General features: G+C 41.0%; 2 protein-coding genes across 6 annotated transcripts in view; both read left to right on the top strand.

Annotated features, from left to right (window-relative positions):
• The window catches only part of LOC115382236 (stonustoxin subunit alpha-like), an 829,400-nt gene that overhangs the window by 384,689 nt on the left and 421,964 nt on the right, over positions 1 to 22,747 (top strand). The window lies entirely within an intron of this gene.
• LOC115382205 (mucin-5AC-like) lies at positions 1,162 to 13,074 on the top strand. 4 transcript variants are annotated; one of them, XM_030083903.1, is made up of 11 exons: positions 1,367 to 1,378; positions 4,070 to 4,363; positions 4,466 to 4,636; positions 4,725 to 4,841; positions 8,133 to 8,426; positions 8,529 to 8,702; positions 8,791 to 8,907; positions 10,283 to 10,576; positions 10,667 to 10,837; positions 10,926 to 11,042; positions 11,881 to 13,074. In XM_030083903.1, exons 2-11 carry the CDS (start codon positions 4,339 to 4,341, stop codon positions 12,459 to 12,461), a joined length of 2,061 nt encoding a protein of 686 aa, XP_029939763.1. In that variant the 5' UTR covers positions 1,367 to 1,378; positions 4,070 to 4,338; the 3' UTR covers positions 12,462 to 13,074. The 4 variants fall into 4 exon arrangements, with proteins under 4 accessions (XP_029939764.1, XP_029939763.1, XP_029939765.1 ...); XM_030083904.1 differs by lacking the exons at positions 1,367 to 1,378; positions 4,070 to 4,363; positions 4,466 to 4,636 and adding an exon at positions 1,162 to 1,173; XM_030083905.1 differs by lacking the exons at positions 8,791 to 8,907; positions 10,283 to 10,576; positions 10,667 to 10,837.

Here is a 22,747-nt window from a genome sequence, read left to right as displayed (position 1 = left end):
GGGAATGAGTTTTTGGCACAAACAGGAAAGTAACACAAAATATGAAGACATTTTAATTATTTAAAGGTTAAATAAATGAGAAATTTACAATAAAAACAATAAAAAACTATTCCTATTTTTCACCTGTCACCAATGAAACATTCCCTGGAAACAATCTGTTGACTCCATCAACAGTGTCCTAGTCCATGTTATTTTCTTTCAAAATGAGAGTCCCGGGTGGAAAAACTTTAGTGGGCGGGGCTAGACCTCACATGTCCTGGTTCCAGAGCCAATCATATGAGCGTTCCCAAGGTTGGCAAACAAGCAGCAGAACGTTCCATATTTTATGGCTGAGCCGGGGTAAATACGTTATGTGATGTAATATTACTTATTGCACCTTCAAAAGGCCATTCACAAAATAGGATTGAGATAGTTCCATTAAAAGCAGGAAAAACTTCTAAGTGAACCCTGGACTCCTTCCATGTGGAACCGGCTCCCAGTTTTGCTTCACTTTTCTCCTTTCTTTCTTGCAATGTCTCATTACTACGTGTCACTGAACATTGTCTCTCTTGTAGTCTGTGAACTTTCTTGATCTTGGTCCACCTGCTTGAGTGAAGCATTGCTGAGTTCATACGAGAAATGTACCTGCCCGTCCTATCTCTTCCTCTCTTTCCGTCCCCTCACCCCAATAGCAGAAAGTCGCTTTAGCTTGCTCATGTGGATCTGTTGAGTTTCCTCTGTCTAGAAATGACTATGTTGTAATTGCCGTTATATAAATAAAGCTGAAATGAATTGATCAAACTTTGATGTTCTCTCCAGCTGAAGCTCTGGACTGTCTGAGCTGCTCAGATGACTCCTGTTCATCTCCAGTCTCAGTGCCCTGCTCCGCAGAGACCATGTGTATAACAGCCACCATTAGAGGTAGAATTTTCTTCATCTCCAGAGTTCTTCAGTGAAACTCATGGACTCAAACTTGCTGTCAGCTTTTCATCAACTGTCACTGACTCTTTTTTCACTCTGTAGTTGCTGACATTGTACGACGTCAAACCCAGAGATTCTTCAGAGGCTGCGCAACGTCCTCCGTGTGTCCAACCATAGGAGATCGGATATTTTCAATTGATTTAGGCGTGGTCAGTGTTCTGGCATCTGCCAGATGTTGTGATACAGATGACTGTAATGTGGAGAATCTTCCTGGTGAGCACCAACAAACTGTAATACTGAATTGTAATACTGAAATGTTCTGTGATCTTTGAATACAACTTCTTGTCCTTTAATGTTTCAGCTCCAGATCCACAGACAGACAATGCTGGAAGGTGTTTCACATGTTTTCCTGGTCAAATTGAATGTCAGTTAACATTATCATGTGGAGGAGTGGAGGACCGATGCTTTGAAGGACAGGGTGAGTCTTCACATTTTGCCCTTCAATAAATATCGATGTAATGTCTAATTTTCACTTCAACATCTTTTAAACTGACTTTTCCTTCAGAGATCTTTTAAGTTTGTTAGTTTTTTAACTGGAACTAGTTAAAAGGCTTCAGATCAACATGTTAATGTAATGTAATCAGTTTTCTTTACAAACATTTACTTTGACTATGTATTTACATTTAATCCCACTAAAATGACAATTCTTTGAAAACGGTGTTTCTGTAGAAGCTAATGTCAATTTCAAATCGTTGGGTAAAGTCCAACATCGTAGCCCTTCATATAACGTTGTGTGAGATCCGCTGTATCATGTTTTAAAGATGTGAACCCATGCTTCAACACACAACGCAGACGGCGCATGCGCGTCTCCTCCAGCCGTTCACTACGGTGTCCATCATAGTACAAAACTCCTGTGTTTTTTAAAAATAGCAAAAACACCTAAATCTGTATCTTCTTCTGCATCCACATATTTGGTGTGTTTGTGTTGCTCTCTGTGCTGTGAGTTTTTCCTTCCTTGTTTCTGAGTTGGTGCCCGGCATGCCCTTTTAATGTGACCAATCTTGCCACGTGTATGACATTTAATTTGGCGCTCATTTGCGAGGTGATTCTTCCCTTTGCACCTGCAGCAGATCAGATCTTGTGTGCTTTCATCTCCACCTTGTGGACGCTGGCAGTACTGCTGTTTTCACCATCTCATGCTGGCCCCAATTTCATCTGTGTTGCATTCAAAATACAGATCAATTTTATTTTTTACAAAAGTTACGAAGTCTTCATTTTGCAACCAGACAGATTTAAAACGCCGGCGAGAAGGACAATGAAAAAGTTTGTCAAGTTGAAGAATCACTGATATCGGTGTATGATGGCTGATTACAGTGCTGTCACAGCAGCAGCTTGTAACTTTTGAAAGAAGACTTTGAGAAACAAAGTAATCAATGCGAGATCGAGATTTTTGGATGCCTGAAAAACATGAAAATTGCAATTTATTTGGATAAGTTTAAAGTCTCGCAGTACTGTTTTAAAAGATTTCTTGATTTTGGTTTATAAGTGTCTAAGCCCGTACTGCGGTCCATTGCAGGATTTAAGATGCAGTTAAAATCTCCACCGATGACAAAAGATCCTTGTAAAGATGATAGGGTAAGAAAGACATCTACAAAAAATTGGGCTTGTCCTCATTTGGAGCATTCACACTCACAAAATTTAATCCAAGAGGGAAGGTAGTACCCTGGACTATCAGATATCATCCAGATCGATCCTGGATTATATTTGTGACCTGAAAGGTATTAGTTCTATGAATAAGAATTGGAACACCCCATGCATAATTATTGTATGCCGCATGCATCACATGTCCACGCCACCTATTTTTAATCTTTTTATTTTAATTTCTGAATTTGTTAAGTGACCCTCTTGAATAAAAAACTATTTTTGAATTAAATAATTTAAATCTGTTCATCACTTGCTTCAATTTTTAAAATTTTTTACCTTGTTACCTTGTTATTTTCCAATCAACATTTCCTTGTTCGTTCCTGTCTATATAAATGCGAAGTTTGCATTCAGTAAATCCACCCAAAATAATAGAAAAGTCTGTCTGACCCGTAACAAACACAAAAACACAAGATTTCCCCATCCCTATAATCAAAAAATGAGAAAAATATGAGGCAGCATCAATCTACTCAGAGAGAGGAGTGGTTAAACTATCCAAGCAAGAAAAATAAGCTCTACTCATCCTGCAATAAAATAAATATAAAAAATAAGTAATTAAACATTATATGATTAATAAATGCAAAAGTATATTTTCACAAAGCAGAGGGAGTGTAGCATTAATAAAGTCAATACCTGCATGTTTTAAGAGGGTTCAAGTCTCACCAACATCACAAGGGATTTTCGAACAGAAGTCTTCTGCTCCCCGGGGAGTCGCAGAAAGTTGAATCTTTCCATTATGAAGAATTTTCAACTTGCAGGGATGAATCTGAAATCCTCAATAAAGCCCTTTGTCCACAAACTTCTTACACACCGTGTTGAACTCGCAGCGGTGACGCATGGTTTCCGCTGACAAGTCCAGCACGAAAAAAAAAAGCTTGCTTCCTTCATATTGGATGTTGAGCGGTTTGGCTGTGCGTAGAACCGGCTCCCTGTGCTGAAACTGTGATTGATGGTAGCTCTGTTGTGGCCCGGTTGGGGTCCTGCTAGAGTTGGATGCACACGCTCCAGAGTGACACCAGTTGTGTTGGAGTCAACAGCATTCCTTATCTCAGTCACGCTCTGCTCCAAGACACTGACAGAGTTCTTCATGTCCCCCAGATGAGCATTCGCTGTGTCGAGTTTGGTAACAAAGTCGGAGCAAAGCGCTCTTAGCTCTGTTAGCACCACTGCCATATCCGCTACACTTTCTGTAGCTTCCTCGTGTTCCTCGTCAATCTGTGGGCTCAGTTTCGATCTTTGTGAGTTCCGAGTTCTGCTCGATACGTCGCTGTTGGTGGTTGTAGTTGTCGTCGACATTATTCAGAAGTACGTCTTTCTGTTCTCAAGCGTATGAAAAACTTTAATGCAGGTTTGAGCGGAGCCTCGATGCTAAGCTGCCATTTTCTTGCGCTGCTCAGTATCGCCCTCTGAATGTATCTTAGTTGAATCAGAAGTTGTGTTCTGAATGATTTTTCTTCTTCTTCCACAGCATCGAGTAGTTCTGGGAATTTTCCAACTTTTGGTTGCATATCTCAAACTGTGTGTGACGCTGCTCCAGACCTGGGGGATTTCACACTGCTGGACAATATTGGACAATTCACCAGTGGACCAACTTGTTGTCAAGGAGACTTATGTAATGATGGCACCATATCCCTGACAACAACTGCAGCTGCTCCAACTACAACTCCTCTGCAGTGTCTGAGCTGCTCAGATGACTCCTGTTCATCTCCAGTCTCAGTGCCCTGCTCCGCAGAGACCATGTGTATAACAGCCACCATTAGAGGTAGACTTTTCGTCATCTCTAAAATTCTTAATTGAAACACATGGACTCAAACTCGCTGTCAGCTTTTCATCAACTCTCACTGACTCTTTTTTCACTCTGTAGATGCTGAACTTGGACAAGCTGACACCGAGAGATTCTTCAGAGGCTGCGCAACGTCCTCCGTGTGTCCAACCATAGGAGAGCAGACATTTTCAATGGATTTAGGCGTGGCCAGTGTTCTGGCATCTGCCAGATGTTGTGACACAGATGACTGTAATGTGGAGAATCTTCCTGGTGAGCACCAACAAATTGTAATACTGAATTGTAATACTGAAATGTTCTGTGATCTTTCAATCAAACTTCTTGTCCTTTAATGTTTCAGCTCCAGATGCACAGACAGACAATGGTGGACAATGTTTTGCATGTTTTCCTGGTCAAAGTGACTGTCAGTTAAGATTTTCCTGTGCAGGAGTGGAGGACCGATGCTTTGAAGGAGAGGGTGAGTCTTCACATCCTGTCTTATTTTCACTTCAGCATCTTTTAAACTGACTTTTCCTTCAGAGATCTTTTAAGTTTGTCCGTTTTTAACTGGAACTAGTTAAAAATCTTTAAACATGTTTATTTAATGTAATCAGTTTTCTTTCCAAACATCTACTTTGACTATGTATTTCCATTTAATTCCACTAAAATGACAATTCTTTGAAAACGGTGTTTCTGTAGAAGCTAATGTCAATTTCAAATCGTTGGGTAAAGTCCAACATTGTAGCCCTTCATATAACGTTGTGTGAGATCCGCTGTATCATGTTTTAAAGATGTGAACCCATGCTTCAACACACAATGCAGACAGCGCATGCGCGTCTCCTCCAGCCGTTCACTACGGTGTCCATCATAGTACAAAACTCCTGTGTGCATAAAAACATATAACAACCATTTGGGTCAATACACCACATCATCCCCCTCTTAAACTGTGCAACAGCAAGCAAACAGATTACAAAAACCAATGGAAAATGACAGTGAGCATCTAATTTTAAATGAATAGCGGTTTCCAAATAACAGAAATATCTCGGGCAAACGCTGAAATACTTTTTTATCCAAACTATTCAAACATAGTATCTCAATGTATTAGACTTCTTCAGTACATGCATGTGAACTTATGCAATACGGTATGATCCACAGCTTTAAGGCATGGATCTTGCCGGTGGATTGATGATATGTTTTGAGCGCCTCAGAGCCACTGGTTCAGGCTCCAGGGACTCAGGAGTCAGACTCGCAGAATCTTCACCTTCCTGTGCACTGCTGCAGCCGCCACCATCAGACTGTTCAGTCTGTGAGTCAGTGCCACCTGTGTCAGGGTCAGAAGTGACCCGAGTTCGCATCTGATCTCCGTGACGTCGGTGTAGTGTGTCAGAATCGCACTCGCGGACCTCATACGACAGTGTCTTTAACTCTTCCTCAACTCTCTCCTTCATGGCAAAAGGGAGGGGTCTGTGTTTGCAGAACTTGGGAGGTATCTCTGGTTTTACAATAATAGATGCTATAATAGCAAAAACACCTAAATCTGTATTTTCTTCTGCATCCACATATTTGGTGTGTTTGTGTTGCTCTCTGTGATGTGAGTTTTTCCTTCCTTGTTTCTGAGTTGGTGCCCGGCATGCCCTTTTAACGTGACCAATCTTGCCACATGTATGGCATTTCGTCTCTCTAAAGTGGCGCTCATTTGCAGGTGATTCTTCCCTGTGCACCTGCAGCAGATCAGATCTTGTCTGCTTTCATCTCCACCTTGTGGACGCTGGCAGTACTGCTGTTTTCACCATCTCATGCTGGCCCCAATTTCATCTGTGTTGCATTCAAAATACAGATCAATTTTATTTTTTGCAAAAGTTACGAAGTCTTCATTTTGCAACCAGACAGATTTAAAACGCCGGCGAGAAGGACAATGAAAAAGTTTGTCAAGTTGAAGAATCACTGATATCGGTGTATGATGGCTGATTACAGTGCTGTCACAGCAGCAGCTTGTAACTTTTGAAAGAAGACTTTGAGAAACAAAGTAATAGATGCGAGATCGAGATTTTTGGATGCCTGAAAAACATGAAAATTGCAATATATTTGGATAAGTTTAAAGTCTCGCAGTACTGTTTTAAAAGATTTCTTGATTTTGGTTTATAAGTGTCTAAGCCCGTACTGCGGTCCATTGCAGGATTCAAGGTACAGTTAAAATCTCCACCGATGAAAAAAGATCCTTGTAAAGATGATAGGGTAAGAAAGACATCTACAAAAAATTGGGCTTGTCCTCATTTGGAGCATTCACACTCACAAAATTTAATCCAAGAGGGAAGGTAGTACCCTGAACTATCAGATATCATCCAGATCGATCCTGGATTATATTTGTGACCTGAAAGGTATTAGTTCTATGAATAAGAATTGGAACACCCCATGCATAATTATTGTATGCCGCATGCATCACATGTCCACGCCACCTATTTTTAATCTTTTTATTTTAATTTCTGAATTTGTTAAGTGACCCTCTTGAATAAAAAACTATTTTTGAATTAAATAATTTAAATCTGTTCATCACTTGCTTCAATTTTTAAAATTTTTTACCTTGTTACCTTGTTATTTTCCAATCAACATTTCCTTGTTCATTCCTGTCTATATAAATGCGAAGTTTGCATTCAGTAAATCCACCCAAAATAATAGAAAAGTCTGTCTGACCCGTAACAAACACAAAAACACAAGATTTCCCCATCCCTATAATCAAAAAATGAGAAAAATATGAGGCAGCATCAATCTACTCAGAGAGAGGAGTGGTTAAACTATCCAAGCAAGAAAAATAAGCTCTACTCATCCTGCAATAAAATAAATATAAAAAATAAGTAGTTAAACATTATATGATTAATAAATGCAAAAGTATATTTTCACAAAGCAGAGGGAGTGTAGCATTAATAAAGTCAATACCTGCATGTTTTAAGAGGGTTCAAGTCTCACCAACATCACAAGGGATTTTCGAACAGAAGTCTTCTGCTCCCCGGGGAGTCGCAGAAAGTTGAATCTTTCCATTATGAAGAATTTTCAAATTGCAGGGATGAATCTGAAATCCTCAATAAAGCCCTTTGTCCACAAACTTCTTACGCACCGTGTTGAACTCGCAGCGGTGACGCATGGTTTCCGCTGACAAGTCCAGCACGAAAAAAAAAAAGCTTGCTTCCTTCATATTGGATGTTGAGCGGTTTGGCTGTGCGTAGAACCGGCTCCCTGTGCTGAAACTGTGATTGATGGTAGCTCTGTTGTGGCCCGGTCGGGGTCCTGCTAGAGTTGGATGCACACGCTCCAGAGTGACACCAGTTGTGTTGGAGTCAACAGCATTCCTTATCTCAGTCACGCTCTGCTCCAAGACACTGACAGAGTTCTTCATGTCCCCCAGATGAGCATTCGCTGTGTCGAGTTTGGTAACAAAGTCGGAGCAAAGCGCTCTTAGCTCTGTTAGCACCACTGCCATATCCGCTACACTTTCTGTAGCTTCTTCGTGTTCTTCTTCAATCTGTGGGCTCAGTTTCGATCTTTGTGAGCCCCGAGTTCTGCTAGATACGTCGCTGTTGGTGGTTGTAGTTGTCGTCGACATTATTCAGAAGGACCTCTTTCTGTTCTCAAGCGTATGAAAAACTTTAATGCAGGTTTGAGCGGAGCCTCGATGCTAAGCTGCCATTTTCTTGCACTGCTCAGTATCGCCCTCTGAATGTATCTTAGTTGAATCAGAAGTTGTGTTCTGAATGATTTTTCTTTTCTTCCACAGCATCGAGTAGTTCTGGGAATTTTCCAACTTTTGGTTGCATATCTCAAACTGTGTGTGACGCTGCTCCAGACCTGGGGGATTTCACACTGCTGGACAATATTGGACAATTCACCAGTGGACCAACCTGTTGTCAAGGAAACTTATGTAATGATGGCACCATATCCCTGACAACAACTGCAGCTGCTCCAACTACAACTCCTCTGCAGTGTCTGAGCTGCTCAGATGACTCCTGTTCATCTCCAGTCTCAGTGCCCTGCTCCGCAGAGACCATGTGTATAACAGCCACCATTAGAGGTAGACTTTTCGTCATCTCTAAAATTCTTAATTGAAACACATGGACTCAAACTCGCTGTCAGCTTTTCATCAACTGTCACTGACTCTTTTTTCACTCTGTAGATGCTGAATTTTTTCGTACAACTGAAACCCAGAGATTCTTCAGAGGCTGTGCAACGTCCTCCGTGTGTCCAACCATAGGAGAGCAGACATTTTCAATGGATTTAGGCTCAGTCAGTGTACTGGCATCTGCCAGATGTTGTGATACAGATGACTGTAATGTGGAGAATCTTCCTGGTGAGCATGAACAAACTGTCATACTGAATTTTAACACTGAAATGTCCTGTGACCTTTGAATCAAACTTCTTGTCCTTTAATGTTTCAGCTCCAGATCCACAGACAGACAATGGTGGACGATGTTTTATATGTTTTCCTGGTCAAAGTGAGTGTCAGTCAGTATTTCCCTGTGCAGGAGTGGAGGACCGATGCTTTCAAGGAGAGGGTGAGTCTTCGTGTTCTTCTCTTCAATAAATGTCGATGTAATGTCTAATTTTCACTTCAACATCTTTTAAACTGACTTTTCCTTCAGAGATCTGTTAAGTTTGTTAGTTTTAAACTGGAACTCGTTTTTAAAAACTTCAGATAAACATGTTAATTTAATGTAATCAGTTTCCTTGACAAACATCTACTTTGACTATGTATTTACATTTAATTCCACTAAAATGACAATTCTTTGAAAACTCTGCCTCTGTAGAAGCTAATGTCAATTTCAAAACATTGTTGGGTAAAGTCCAACATTGTAGCCCTTCATATAACGTTGCGTGAGATCCGCTGTATCATGTTTTAAAGATGTGAACCCATGCTTCAACACACAACGCAGACGGCGCATCACTTGCTTCAATTTTTAAAATGTTTTACCTTGTTACCTTGTTATTTTCCAATCAACATTTCCTTGTTCGTTCCTGTCTATATAAATGTGAAGTTTGCATTGAGTAAATCGACCCAAAATAATAAAATGTTTGTCTGGCCCGTAACAAACACCAAAACACAAGATTTCACCATCCCTATACTCAAAAATGAGAAAAATATGAGGCAGCACCAATCTACTTAGAGAGAGGAGTGTTTAAACTATCCATGCAAGAAAAATAAGCTCTACTCAACCTGCAATAAAATAAATATAAACAATAAGTAGTTAAACATTATATGATTAATAAATGCAAAAGTATATTTTCACAAAGCAGAGGGAGTGTAGCATTAATAAAGTCAATACCTAGACGTTTTCAGAGGGATTTTGGATGTTGAGCGGTTTGGCTGTGCGTAGAACCGGCTCCCTGTGCTGAAACTTCAAGAAGCGAATGATGGTAGCTCTGTTGTGGCCCGGTCGGGGTCCTGCCAGAGTTGGATGCACACGCTCCAGAGTGACACCAGTTGTGTTGGAGTCAACAGCATACCTTATCTCAGTCACGCTCTGCTCCAAGACACTGACAGAGTTCTTCATGTCCCCCAGATGAGCATTCGCTGTGTCGAGTTTGGTAACAAAGTCGGAGCGAAGCGCTCTTAGCTCCGTGAGCACCGCTGCCATATCCGCTACACTTTCTGTAGCTTCTTCGTGTTCCTCGTCAATCTGTGGGCTCAGTTTCGATCTTTGTGAGCCCCGAGTTCTGCTAGATACGTCGCTGTTGGTGGTTGTAGTTGTCGTCGACATTATTCAGAAGGACCTCTTTCTGTTCTCAAGCGTATGAAAAACTTTAATGCAGGTTTGAGCGGAGCCTCGATGCTAAGCTGCCATTTTCTTGCGCTGCTCAGTATCGCCCTCTGAATTTATCTTAGTTGAATCAGAAGTTGTGTTCTGAATGATTTTTCTTCTTCTTCCACAGCATCCAGTGGTTCTGGGAGTAATCCAGCTTTTGGTTGCATATCTCAAACTGTGTGTGACGCTGCTCCAGACCTGGGGGATTTCACACTGCTGGACAATATTGGACAATTCACCAGTGGACCAACTTGTTGTCAAGGACACTTTTGTAATGATGGCACCATATCCAGGAGAACAACTGCAGCTGCTCCAACTACAACTCCTCTCCAGTGTCTGAGCTGCTCAGATGACTCCTGTTCATCTCCAGTCTCAGTGCCCTGCTCCGCAGAGACCATGTGTATAACAGCCACCATTAGAGGTAGACTTTTCTTCATCTCTGGAATTACATGGACTCAAACTTTCCGTCAGCTTTTCATCAACTGTCACTGACTCTTTTTTCACTCTGTAGATGCTGAAGTTGGACAAGCTGAAATCCAGAGATTCTTCAGAGGCTGTGCAACGTCGTCCGTGTGTCCAACCATAGGAGAGCGGACATTTTCAATGGATTCAGGCTCAGCCAGTGTTCTGGCATCTGCCAGATGTTGTGACACAGATGACTGTAATGTGGAGAATCTTCCTGGTGAGCACCAACAAATTGTAATACTGAATTGTAATACTGAAATGTTCTGTGATCTTTGAACTAAACTTGTTGTCCTTTAATGTTTCAGCTCCAGATCCACAGACAGAAAATGGAGGAATCTGTTTCATATGTCTTCCTGGTCAAAGTGAGTGTCAGGGAAGATCATTGTGTGAAGGAGTGGAGGACCGATGCTTTGAAGGAGATGGTGAGTCTTCACATTCTGCCCTTCAATAAATATCGATGTAATGTCTAATTTTCACTTCAACATCTTTTAAACTGACTTTTCCTTCAGAGATCTTTTAAGTTTGTTAGTTTTAAACTGGAACTAGTTAAAAGGCTTCAGATCAACATGTTAATGTAATCAGTTTTCTTTACAAACATCTACTTTGACTATGTATTTACATTTAATCCCTGATTCCACAACACCTGAGCTCCGAGCCACTAAAATAACAATTCTTTGAAAACTCTGCCTCTCTAGAAGCTAATATCATTTTCATAACATAGTTGGGTAAAATCCAAAATTGTAGCCCTTCATATAACATTGCGTGAGATCTGCTGGATGTGTACGGTCTTTATTAATGCCATCCGGTCGAGCCGTGCAGCTGGCAGCCTCGACTCCCTGGACAGTTTTGTTAACTATCGCTCCGAGTCGACCGGGTGTATTTCAGCAATTGCAATGCAGGCAACGTCAAGGTCATGGAAATACTTACAGCAGAGAAAGGTCAAATATATCAAATAAATTACATCAAAACAAGTAGTCCAATCCACATTATGACCTTTCACAGATAAACATTTCTTTAACAAAAATGTGAAGATGATGCCCCTAATTTGCTACAGTTATTCTGTTCAAGTACTTTCTGGAAAAAAATAAAGTTGGTTAAGTAGTTCTGATGCAACATTACCTTCAAAATCTCTGCAACACAATAAAAACGGCATTTGAAAATGTTGTGAGTGGGACATTCCAAGTACAAATAAATTACAACTTTCAATTTATCTTAGTTTAATCAGAAGTTGTGTTCTGAATGATTTTTCTTCTTCCACAGCATCGAGTGGTTCTGGGAGTAATCCAGCTTTTGGTTGCATATCTCAAACTGTGTGTGACGCTGCTCCAGACCTGGGGGATTTCACACTGCTGGACAATATTGGACCCTTCACCAGTGGACCAACCTGTTGTCAAGGAGACAGATGTAATGTTCGCCCCATATCCCTGAGAACAACTACAGCTGCTCCAACTACAACTCCTCAACCAACCCCAACAACTCCTGAACCAACACCTGAATCAACTCCAACAACTCCTGAACCAACTACAAGTACTGAACAAGGGAAACTACCACCTCTCCGACTATTTCGCCTAAAGCAGAAGCTACTCCGCCAACAACGACTACTTCGAAAGCAGCAACGGAAACTACTCGGCCAACTACGACTCGCTCGCCAAAAACACCAACAACTGGTTCGCCAGCAACAGCTGCTTGACCGACTGCAACTTGTTCAAAAAGGACAACAACAACTACAACGCCATCTGCAAGGGGTTCGCCAACAACAACGACAATTACTTCGCCATCAACGTCGACTTCGCCAGCAACAACAAAAACTAATTCGCCAACTACAAGTGCTTTGCCAATGAAAACTACTAATTAAATGACAAAACTCCTGATTTCATGTTAGAAAAGAGCAAAAACATGAGTTATGGCCCACTCAGAATCTCTTTTGGAGCAGGTTAAGACAAAAAAAAAAAGAATGGTTTGGAAACAGAAACAGCCAATGGCCAGTAGGAATTGGAGCACTGAGACAAAATCTTCTCCTTAGTTTGCTACACTGGGAAGAACATGGGGATTCTGTCTGTAGTGGGCTTTAAGACTACAGGAAAAATAGGAATCAGATCAGTTTGAACTTGTTACAGTGTGTGGAGCTTACAGTATTCTCTGTCGCTAACGGGACGCTAATGGGACAAAGACAGCATTGATTTTCTCTAGAGACGTGATGGAAGGGTTTAACATAGTGTGAAAAGGGGTGATTGGTTTGGATTGATATTGATTTGAAAGACTTTTGCACTTCATGTGCTGATAACACTGTACCACTGTAACACTGTGTTAGGCAAGTATTCATCAGTCAGATCGAATGGACCAATATCAGCGATTTGAGGTTTTTAGAAGCCAGTGTTTTATTTAAGATCAACAATAAACACAAACAGAATATTCTTAACAATGTATGAAAAATAAACGAGATAATAAAGCCACCGCCGCCAAAAAAAAAAGTGATTAGTGATTCTGTGTCTATCAGTGTTCCAGTCTGTCAGTGTTCCAGACAATCCTACCACACTGGTATTGCACACTCATCATACTCGATCGACGACAACAAACAAAAAAGCTGACCTATAGACAGGCCAGACAAGGTTTCACACCATTACTTCCACATATCAATCCCCTGAAATAAAACCATAACTCTGCCGTGTTAAAATTAGCTCAAATCATGTTCAAAAAGTCTGTTTTACAACTGGAAAAAAACCCCAAAAGTTTTATTAAATTGTAGTCCATTCATTACGCTGCTGTCAGAGACCTAATTTAAAAACACAGTCAAGTATTTAACAAGCTATGAATATTATTACAAACCCATTTACCAGTCATAATTACATTAACCATCAATTAATCATTTCCAAATAAAAGACCAACAAAACTGTTAGGGTTTGCGTTGGATAATTCATATTAAATTACTGAAGTATTGATTACTGGAAGTAATTGATTACTTTAAGTCATTTAGTAGTTTATTAATTTGATTAAATTGTTATTTACCAATTAATAATTAGAGGTCCATAGCAGTGAATCACTAGTAATCAATTACGGCATAGTAAACTGTTTAAAGTGAAGCAAAAAGTAATTTATCCCAGATACAATTTTTATGAGTTAGAATAAACTTATTTATTCATTAATAATGTCAAATAATCAGCTATTTTGGAATGAGTAGATCACAGAGTGATTTAACCATCACATCATTGATTAACAAGGTCTTAATAATTAATCAATCATACCAACAATGACCAATTACTGAAAATGGGTGAATTACAGAAAATGAGCTGAGAGAAGTTGTGAATTATGCTTTAAATGAACCTGCGGGTTATTTAATGAATAATTCCAGGGCACCACCTCAAAGAGGACAATCACCAACGTTCAGTTTCAAAATGGAACATGAATTTAAGCTGGTTGTGAAAATTTTGAATAAGCAGTTAAATTATTAGAGAAGCGTGAGATCGAGCTCTGACTGTCAAAACCATCAACTTTGTCACAAACACCACCAACAACAATGAATCATCCAGTCCAGTTAACGAGTGTTTATAAAAAAAAAAAAAGCCTTTTCCTAATCAGCACATTTTTTTTTTTTTTTTTTAATCATTTAATCATTTTTTTTTTCCTAATCAGCACATCTAATAAAAAAGAACAGATTCAAAGTATAAAGGAAAGAAGCGATGGGCAGGCACGTGTGTGGACGCGTGTCCAACAGACGCTTTGCGTGCTTCTGTGAAGAATATCACGCTTCGTTATTAATATGAGAGGAAAGAGACGAGCGTGCTGCTTCTTATCTCACACGCCTGAACAATGCGGCTCGAGCCGGCCGTCTTGCAGTTGTGGGATGAGAGGGAAGTGGCGTGCTTGAGCAGCGTGAGCACAAGAGGAAATTATTAGAGTCACATGTGTAAAATGAACAAAACTTCAGTTTCAGTTCATAAATAGAAAGCACTTAAACTATCACACTTGCTATCTAAGCGAGAAGAAGAAGCAAGTGGGTGCAGCTGCTCTGCATGCAGTGAGGGAAGATAACGCGCTGTGGCCTCAGCTCTGTGCGGTCCTGTCGGCCCGGTGGGTGATTTTGGTGGAGTTAGAACCGTCGTTCTAACTCGGTCGTCTGGGCTGCATCTAGGCGGACTTCGATGGCTCGTTTTGGAGGTTCACGTGAAGAAAAGAGGCCCGGTCTGCATCGGTCCAGACGCTCTTTGAGACGGAGCTGCGGGGTGAAGGCAGAGCTGCCAGCTTGGCTGATGAGAAGGGGGAAATCCACTGGTGAACGAGGAGGAAAAACCGGTCCCAGGAGACAGTTTGGGGCCTGAGTTGGTGTCCGCTCTGGACAAAAAACTTAGGAGAAGGCTGGCTTCCGAGACCAGATAGGAGCTTTCTGTGTGAGGTGACTGTCTCCCGCACTCCTGGCTTGGCCAATCAGACTGCACTGACGGGTCCCTTCGGTTTTGAAGAGCGTCTCACAAGCGCCCTTGTGAGGTGGGACAGTGGTATTGCACCACCGCGTCGGGCCCCCCCATTGTGGGGAGGTTGAGAACCAGCGCCATTTTGTCTTTGTGTTCTCAAGGGACCAGGGTGACCCCCCCCCAATAGTTCTATAGAGATAAACTTTAATTTGATTTTGGTAATTGTCTTCAGTTGTTTCAGCACCATGTTTCTGATCTACAATTGTGTATGTTCACTTGAGTGTGTGTGTGTTTGTGTGTGTGTGTGTGTGTGTGTGATTCTGTTTGCATTTTCATGTTTATCTGGCAAAATACTGGCAAGCAACTGTCTTGGGTTGTTGCTTCAGCACCATGGACAGCACCACATTTCCTGTCTACAATTGTGTCTGTATTAATTTGAGTGTCTTTGAGTTTGCAGCAGCCCTTCGATTAATGATGCATGAAATGTGACTGATGCCAAGGACTTTATTTCCATAAAGGTGAACTCCTTACAGCACTGTGAAATATATACAAATGAAAAATAAATATTTGAGATCAAATATTTGAGATGAAAACTAGGCCAAGCGATACCACCAGCTGCTGCAGCTGCCTGACGGCAGCTAAACACACAATAGCTGGGTGCTGAAATAGCCAATTGATCGTTTTTATGCAGATAATGAGTAGCCTGACCAGCCAGGTCACTTCCACATCCGCCACATGCTGCTTGGATGCCGAAGGGACTGGACCTGGAGCATAAGCCAATCAGTTACCGTCCCGTGAGGCGGCGGACCAATTACAGCACAGCCTCTCTCATGAGTCACACTGAGCAGACGGAACTCCCCAGTTCATAACATTCAACATGGCGGACTACGGCGATCGTGTTTTTGCGTCTGCTTTTTCTACAGTTTTCTGCTCTATCCGCTCCTCCACTTGCCATGACTGCTTTAAATCCCCAAATGCCGCGTGACTACAGTGCCTCTCGTTTGTTGAAATCATGCGTCACAGCAGTTATACCCGGGGCCATCGCATGTTACTGCACGTCATGCATGGGGGCTCGCATTGGCCCCCGCTCAGCCAATGAGCTGCCTTCATGCACAACTAAAAAAAATTGTGAGAAACTGAGAATAGGCGCTGTGACCCCAGACCAAACGGCGTCTTTGTAAAGCATTGGAGAAGCACGTTTTGGTCATGGCTGGTCAGGCTAGATAATGAGTGGGTCGCTGTTTATTGATAAATCCAAGGTGCTGTCCATGGTGCTGATATAGCCAATTGACCATTTTGTTGTAGACAGTCAGTGGCTCACTGTTTAAATTTCAACCCAAGGCGCTGTCCATGGCGTTGGAATAACCAATTGACCATTGTGTTCTCGATTAAGAGTTGTTCTCTTTTTACTGATAATTCCAAGGCGCTCTCAACAGTGCTGAAATAGCCAATCGGCCATTGTGGTCCTGATTATCAGTGGGTCGCTGTGTAATGATAAATCCAAGTCGCTGTCCATGGTGCTGAAATACCCTCTTGACAGTTATGGTCCATATTAACATTAGGTTGCTGCTTATTTTTTTATCCAAGGCGCTGTCCATGGTGCTGAAATAATAAGTTGATCATTATGGTGCTGATAATCAGGGGCTCGCTGTTTATTGACCAATCAAAGGTGCTGTCCATTGTGCTGAAATACCCAAATGACTGATGTGGTCCAGTTTAACTTTAGGTTGCTGTTAACTGACATCCGAGGTACTGTCCGTGTTGCTGAAATGACACCGTTGTAGTGCAGAAAATCAGTGGGTTACAAAACAAATCTGGTTCTTCTTTGTTTGTTGCATAAAAAATACACAATATAACTCTAACTCAATCAATAGTTGCTTCTAAACATATTATACAACCTTCCTTATCATGTTTTTAATTAAAATAAAGCTTACATATTTGTGTGTCAGAATCATAGCACCATTCAACTTGCTTGAATATGAGCTTTGACATATAGTTCCTACCCAATCTCTTTTAAATTTCTATTATTATTACTATAAATTTCTCCAAAACCGCTAGACTCTTGAATGAATGTCATGTCGGTGTTTCTCAATTTTAAATTCCAGAACCTTCCTCCATTTAATGAGGTCCCTGCATCCCTTTATGTTCCATGATGTTACATTGATGGACCCTGACATAATGTACGGCAAAAACAGACACTGGACGCATCACAAATAATATACAGCCAATAAAAAAAGCTAAAAGTTTTACTCACATTACCTTTAAGTTTGGAGTTCTTATAAACTCCCTGTATCTTCTAACTTTACACCTGCTGTTGAAGAAACCTATGAAACCAATAAAACCAATGAAAAAAATGAACCATTAAAAGAAATAAAAAAAAATAGATCAAACTAAATAAATAATCCGAGGGGCATGGTCAATCTCAAATTCGCTCCCAGTAAAAACGAACGCATCTGTCAGGATCTTCTCCACATATGGGCCATCTTTCCGGATTGTTCCAAGCGTTCTTCCAAACCAGAGATGCAAAATCAATTTCTGTGGCTTCTGTTCTCCAGGTCCAGCATCCTTTCTTGTCACATTTGTCCAACTTTGGCCCAATTTGAGCGTTTGCATCTTCTCGATCCGATATGCGCTCTTCCGCCTCTCCCAGCCTTGTTTGCACATTCTCCACAGCGTCCTTAAGTTCTTTGGTTGTATTTTTAATGGTGTTTACATCCGTAGCTCCACACTGCAGTGCAGCATGCATCACTTCTCTCTTCAAACACAGCAGTGCTTTCAGACTTAGTGTTTCCCTCGTTGACTGAAAAATCCTTTTCAGTTACAGCAGGCGTCTTAGCAGAATGTTCAACAGGGTTTGTGTTGCTGGCCTGACTGTCGTTGGTAATCCATTTGATAAAAGCAGGTTCCACACGAAGTTCCTCCAGATTCTCTCTCAAGACCATTGACTGAATGGTGTTCAGCACCATGGACAGCACTGTCTTGACTCTCAATGCATGTGTGTGTTGTCCTGTCCCCAGTCCAGGAGATCTGGGACACACCATGAGTTGGGCCCCTCCCACACGTCCCATTGTCAACAAGGCAGCACTCACAAGTTTTGAAGTAGAGCAAAAACGGTTTATTTTCGTTTGTTTTGTGTCTAGACCGATGACAATGATGTATTTTCATCTTTTTTGTTTTTTGTTTGTGTGTTGTTTTAAACGAATAAACAAACTAAACTAAATTAAATTAAACTAAACTATTTCCGAATGAAAATAGCAGGGTCAAAAATCCAACAAACCACAATCATATAAATGTTTCCAATGGCATGAATATCCAAAATTAAATTAGTCCGAGCAGTGGAGCAGTTAAAGTAATGTTTGATGTTATCAGACACACTGGCATTAAACATCAGGAAGTATCATTGACTTGTCAATGATATAATTTTATTACTTTATGATTGAACATTTCAATTAACACCACAACAATGAAATGGGATCAAACAAAAGATGGAAATAAGGAAAAATCACAACTTAAGTGGAACTAACCCCCCCCCCCCCCCCCCCCCCACACACACACACACACACACACACACACACTTTCCAACAGACCCCCTCCCACCCTCTGATGGACTCCTCCCACCTTGTGATTGGCTCCTCCTCCTCCATGCAATCAGAAATAGAGACCGTCCATTGAAGAACCAGGGGAGCAATGAAGGTCAAATCCAGCATACAGAGGTTGAGTGAATGTGGTGTTGAGGGTGTAGAAGGGGATCAAAGAGTTTTCGTCCACTTGAAGTTGAGAGAAATCTGACGGAGAGAAAAAGAGTTCAGTCCTGATGTGACACATGTGATGGATTTGTTGTTTGTGGACTTCCTGACATGTTGTTGATGGAGAGAAAGTTTGATGAGGACACTTTTTGTCAGGCTTCTCTTGTCAGGAATGTCTGAATGAATCCAAAGCTTTGATTGAAAGACAAACGGACAGTGATGAGTCCAACTTACACTTCTGTAACACCTTTTGGAGTGATTACAATCAATTTTCCAGTATCACAAGGCACAGTGCTAGATTTGACTACTGAGCAGTGACGAAAACAAAAAAACCCAAAAAAAACGAATTATGACTATTATGACCACAGACCACAAGGTAAGTTTAAAATGCTGGCTTAATTTTATATAGAAGACAAGAAAAACAAAATAAACAACAGTTGACAACAGTTAACAGATGTCCAAAATCACACTGGAAATAAATGAAATGTTCTTTCCCTTTAGGTGATTAAGTTCTTAATCCCTTTTATTTAACCCGATTATCTGGTTTAGAATGATAGTTTTTCAGCCTCGGTTTCTTTTAAGTTTTTTTTTTTTTTAAGTTTTATCTTTGTCTCTTTTGATCTCACTCCATTGAGAGTTAAATCATTTCTTACTCATATAGTGTTAGTTAACTAATTTAGATCACTTTTAAGTTGAGTTGTATCCCTTTTCAACTTGAGCCATCTTCAGTTTGATGAAACAAATCCAACAGCTGCACTCCAAATAACACTCGTACAGCATTATTGGGTATGGCTGATACACAAAAATAAAATAAAAACTCAACTTATTTCAGCAAAAGACTGAACAACTTGCCAAAGATGAACGTCTCCGTCCTTCAGTTTGTTGCTCCTCTGACCGCCCTGTGTCAGTCCACTGCAGCGGTGCAGAGGGAAAAGGGAAATCCTACCAGTTTTTTTTTTTAGAAGAACAGCAATGTCTAACTGCTCATCCGTCTGCTCATAACATTGTGTTGATGAGACATGAACTGTTTAACAAGCCATAACTTGCTCAAATTTCAACCAATTTTCAAACGGTTTGCTTTATAATAAACATCAAATCTCTGTTAATGACATGACAGATGTTTGATGAGCATGGCATGCCCTAAATATATATAATAAATCAGGGATTGGCAACTTATATGATGGAGAGGGCCACATTTTCTTTGTCAACGCTAGCAGAGGGCCGCATAAGACCACACACTTCACCAGATATGATAAAACTGCCATTTTACATGTTTGTATAATACATGTTTATTGGTCCAACACACAGGACACTAACTTGAAATGTTCATGCTCAAATGCATGCATGAAAGTTGTGATCTTCTTTGAAAGTCAGAATACAAAAGATTTGAAGCCAACAAAAAAAAAAATCCTGTTTTTTTCAAAGTGCAAAGGGCTCTTATCAATAAAACATATAAATCAACCCTTTTCATAGATGGCAGGGAGGTATAGAAAAACAGAACATTAATTGCAACTGCAGAACTTATTTGGGGAATTTTTAAACTACACTTGTTTGTTTTTACATTTTAACATTTTCCATGAATAGTGATAATTTTGACATGAATTTTTCATTTCATTTTAGTTTTAGTCACTCACCAAACACTTGATTTAGTTATAGTCACATTTTAGTTTTGTTTTTAGTTTAGCTTTGTTTTAGTTAAAATTTAGTCTTTGGGAAATTAGATTTAATTTTAGTCTTGATGAAATTTGACAGTTTTGTTGTACTGTAGTAAATTAGATAGATAGATAGATAGATAGATAGATAGATAGATAGATAGATAGATAGATAGAAAGAAAACTTTATTGTCCCAGTAGGAAATGTGTCTTAAAACCACAGTAGCAGAAGTGCAAAAGGATATTTGTCACGGTTGTAAAAACTCCACTGTAAGCAGATCTTTAATTATGTTTAGATATTTAAATTTAGAATGTATCATATAACTCTTGCATCATAAATACGAAGATCTAAGGCTTGTTGGAAAAAAATTTAATATATGAACTTCAGATTCTTTCTGTAAATTCTTACAACGAATGACAGCCTGCAAGAAAAAAGCTCCAATCATAATGACCAGCAGGTGGCGGTAATTCAAGTGCTGCGTCTCCGTATCGGAGCCGGACCGGAGCCGGTGAGCCCGGCGTGAGGATGGTTGTAATAACCCAGCGTGTCCGGCGGCCAGCGGCGGCTTTTTCGTCACATTTCCACTCGTCAGTTCGTGATGTTCAGAGATTTTGTTTTAGTTTTTGTTGTCGTTACTTATTAAATTCACGTTCTCGTCACAAATTAGTCACGGAATAAAGGCTCGTCAACGAATAGTTTTCGTTGAAGATTTCGTTGACAAAATTAACACTGCATGAGTACCCTCACCATGACCACCACCACCATCATCATCGTCGTCTTCATCAGTAGGCCAGCCCTCTTTCAAATGAGAAACTTGTGGCTTTGCCTGCTGTTGCACAATCGCACGGATGTCAATATTAATCTTTGTGCATCCAATCCGCATGAGGTGAAAAACTGTGTCGTCTGTGAGCCTGTTTCTCTCTTTTTGACTTGATGTGCTTCATTGTGGAGAAAAAACTGCTTTCACAAATATACGTGCTCCCAAACATGCTGGTCACCGACAGCGCAAACTCTCGGAGGTGTGGAAAACGTGACTGTGGTAGCGGACTCCAAAAGGAAACTCGCTTCTCATTAAGCCTCGCTTGAACGAACGGATCTGACTGCAGGTCACACAGTTCCAGCAGCAATTCTGGAGGTTGCTCACTGACAGACTGTGCAGAGAGGGTTCACGAAGAGCATGATCTGCGGCTGCATGGCGTGGAAATCTTGGAAACATTGCTTGAACTGCTCCTGCAGTCTCTCCATATCAGCTGCGTATTTGTGAAGTAGCTTTTCGCACTGAGGGACATTTTTTTTTGCATCTCTTCACAGGCAGGAAAGCGTGGAAATGCGGCCATGTGTGCATACAGGTCACAGGTAGTTCGGTCTCTCCCCTGCAAGTTTGTGTTCAGGTTGTAACGCGGTGTCCTTGAGTTTCTTGCAGCAAGCACTCGCATCACCACGAACGCCGTCCTCCAAAACCACTGGGATTTCCGACCGCAGTGCAAAAAAAAACGCTCCAAGCATTTGCCTCGACTCCTCCATCGGACGTCTGTGTGCATTTGTAAATCCCCGTACGCGGCGTCCACTTCATCCAAAAACGATGTGAATCTTCTGTGACTAAGGAATCTGTTCCTGTTCTGTTCTGACTTTAGTCACCAAATCCATAACGTGGCTAAAGTTGAGTGTCTTGGCGCAGAGGGCCTCCTGTTGATAAACTGAATATGCATTAAAATGAACCTACGATTTGTCTTCCATCATGTCACTTCAAATCCCAAAGCCTGTAATCACTCACCTGATGGATTATGGGATAGGATAGGGCAGTTCACTCCGCTCTGTTGGAGGAGCCCCGTGCGTCTTCCCTGCACCATCCGTAACAACGGCTGGCAGCTTGCTGTCGAAGCCGCCATATTCATCCACCGCGCTGCGGACGGCGTTGAATACGTCCTCGCCCTTGGCGGCATCACGCAAAGACACCATCGTCAACAGCTCTTCGTGGACTGCAAAAGAGACAGTTTTTGCAAAAAAGGCTGGGGAGAAGTATTTGCAGTCCTGCAATTACGTGTTTCAGCTTCCCCTCGGCATGGTCATGAATGTCAAAAAAAATTCTGCGAGTCACGAGGGCAACGGCGTAAGATGCCTTGCGTGGTTGCAGCTCCGGCAAAAAGTCGCTGTTGTTTATGTACTTTGGCCTTTTACGTCGGCTACTACAGCAGCCCTTGCAGCTTCAGTATATTTCTCATATTTTGTTTGATGCAGCGTATTATAGTGGCAACTTAAATTAAAATCTTTCATAGCAGATAGGGTCTCTGAGCAGACCAAGCACATTCTGTAAAAGGA

The sequence above is a fragment of the Salarias fasciatus genome, chromosome 23 (assembly GCF_902148845.1).
Source record: "Salarias fasciatus chromosome 23, fSalaFa1.1, whole genome shotgun sequence".
Lineage (NCBI taxonomy): Eukaryota > Metazoa > Chordata > Actinopteri > Blenniiformes > Blenniidae > Salarias > Salarias fasciatus.
The sequence above is the reverse complement of the archived record's forward strand: the minus strand, read 5'-3'. Positions and strand labels throughout refer to the sequence as shown.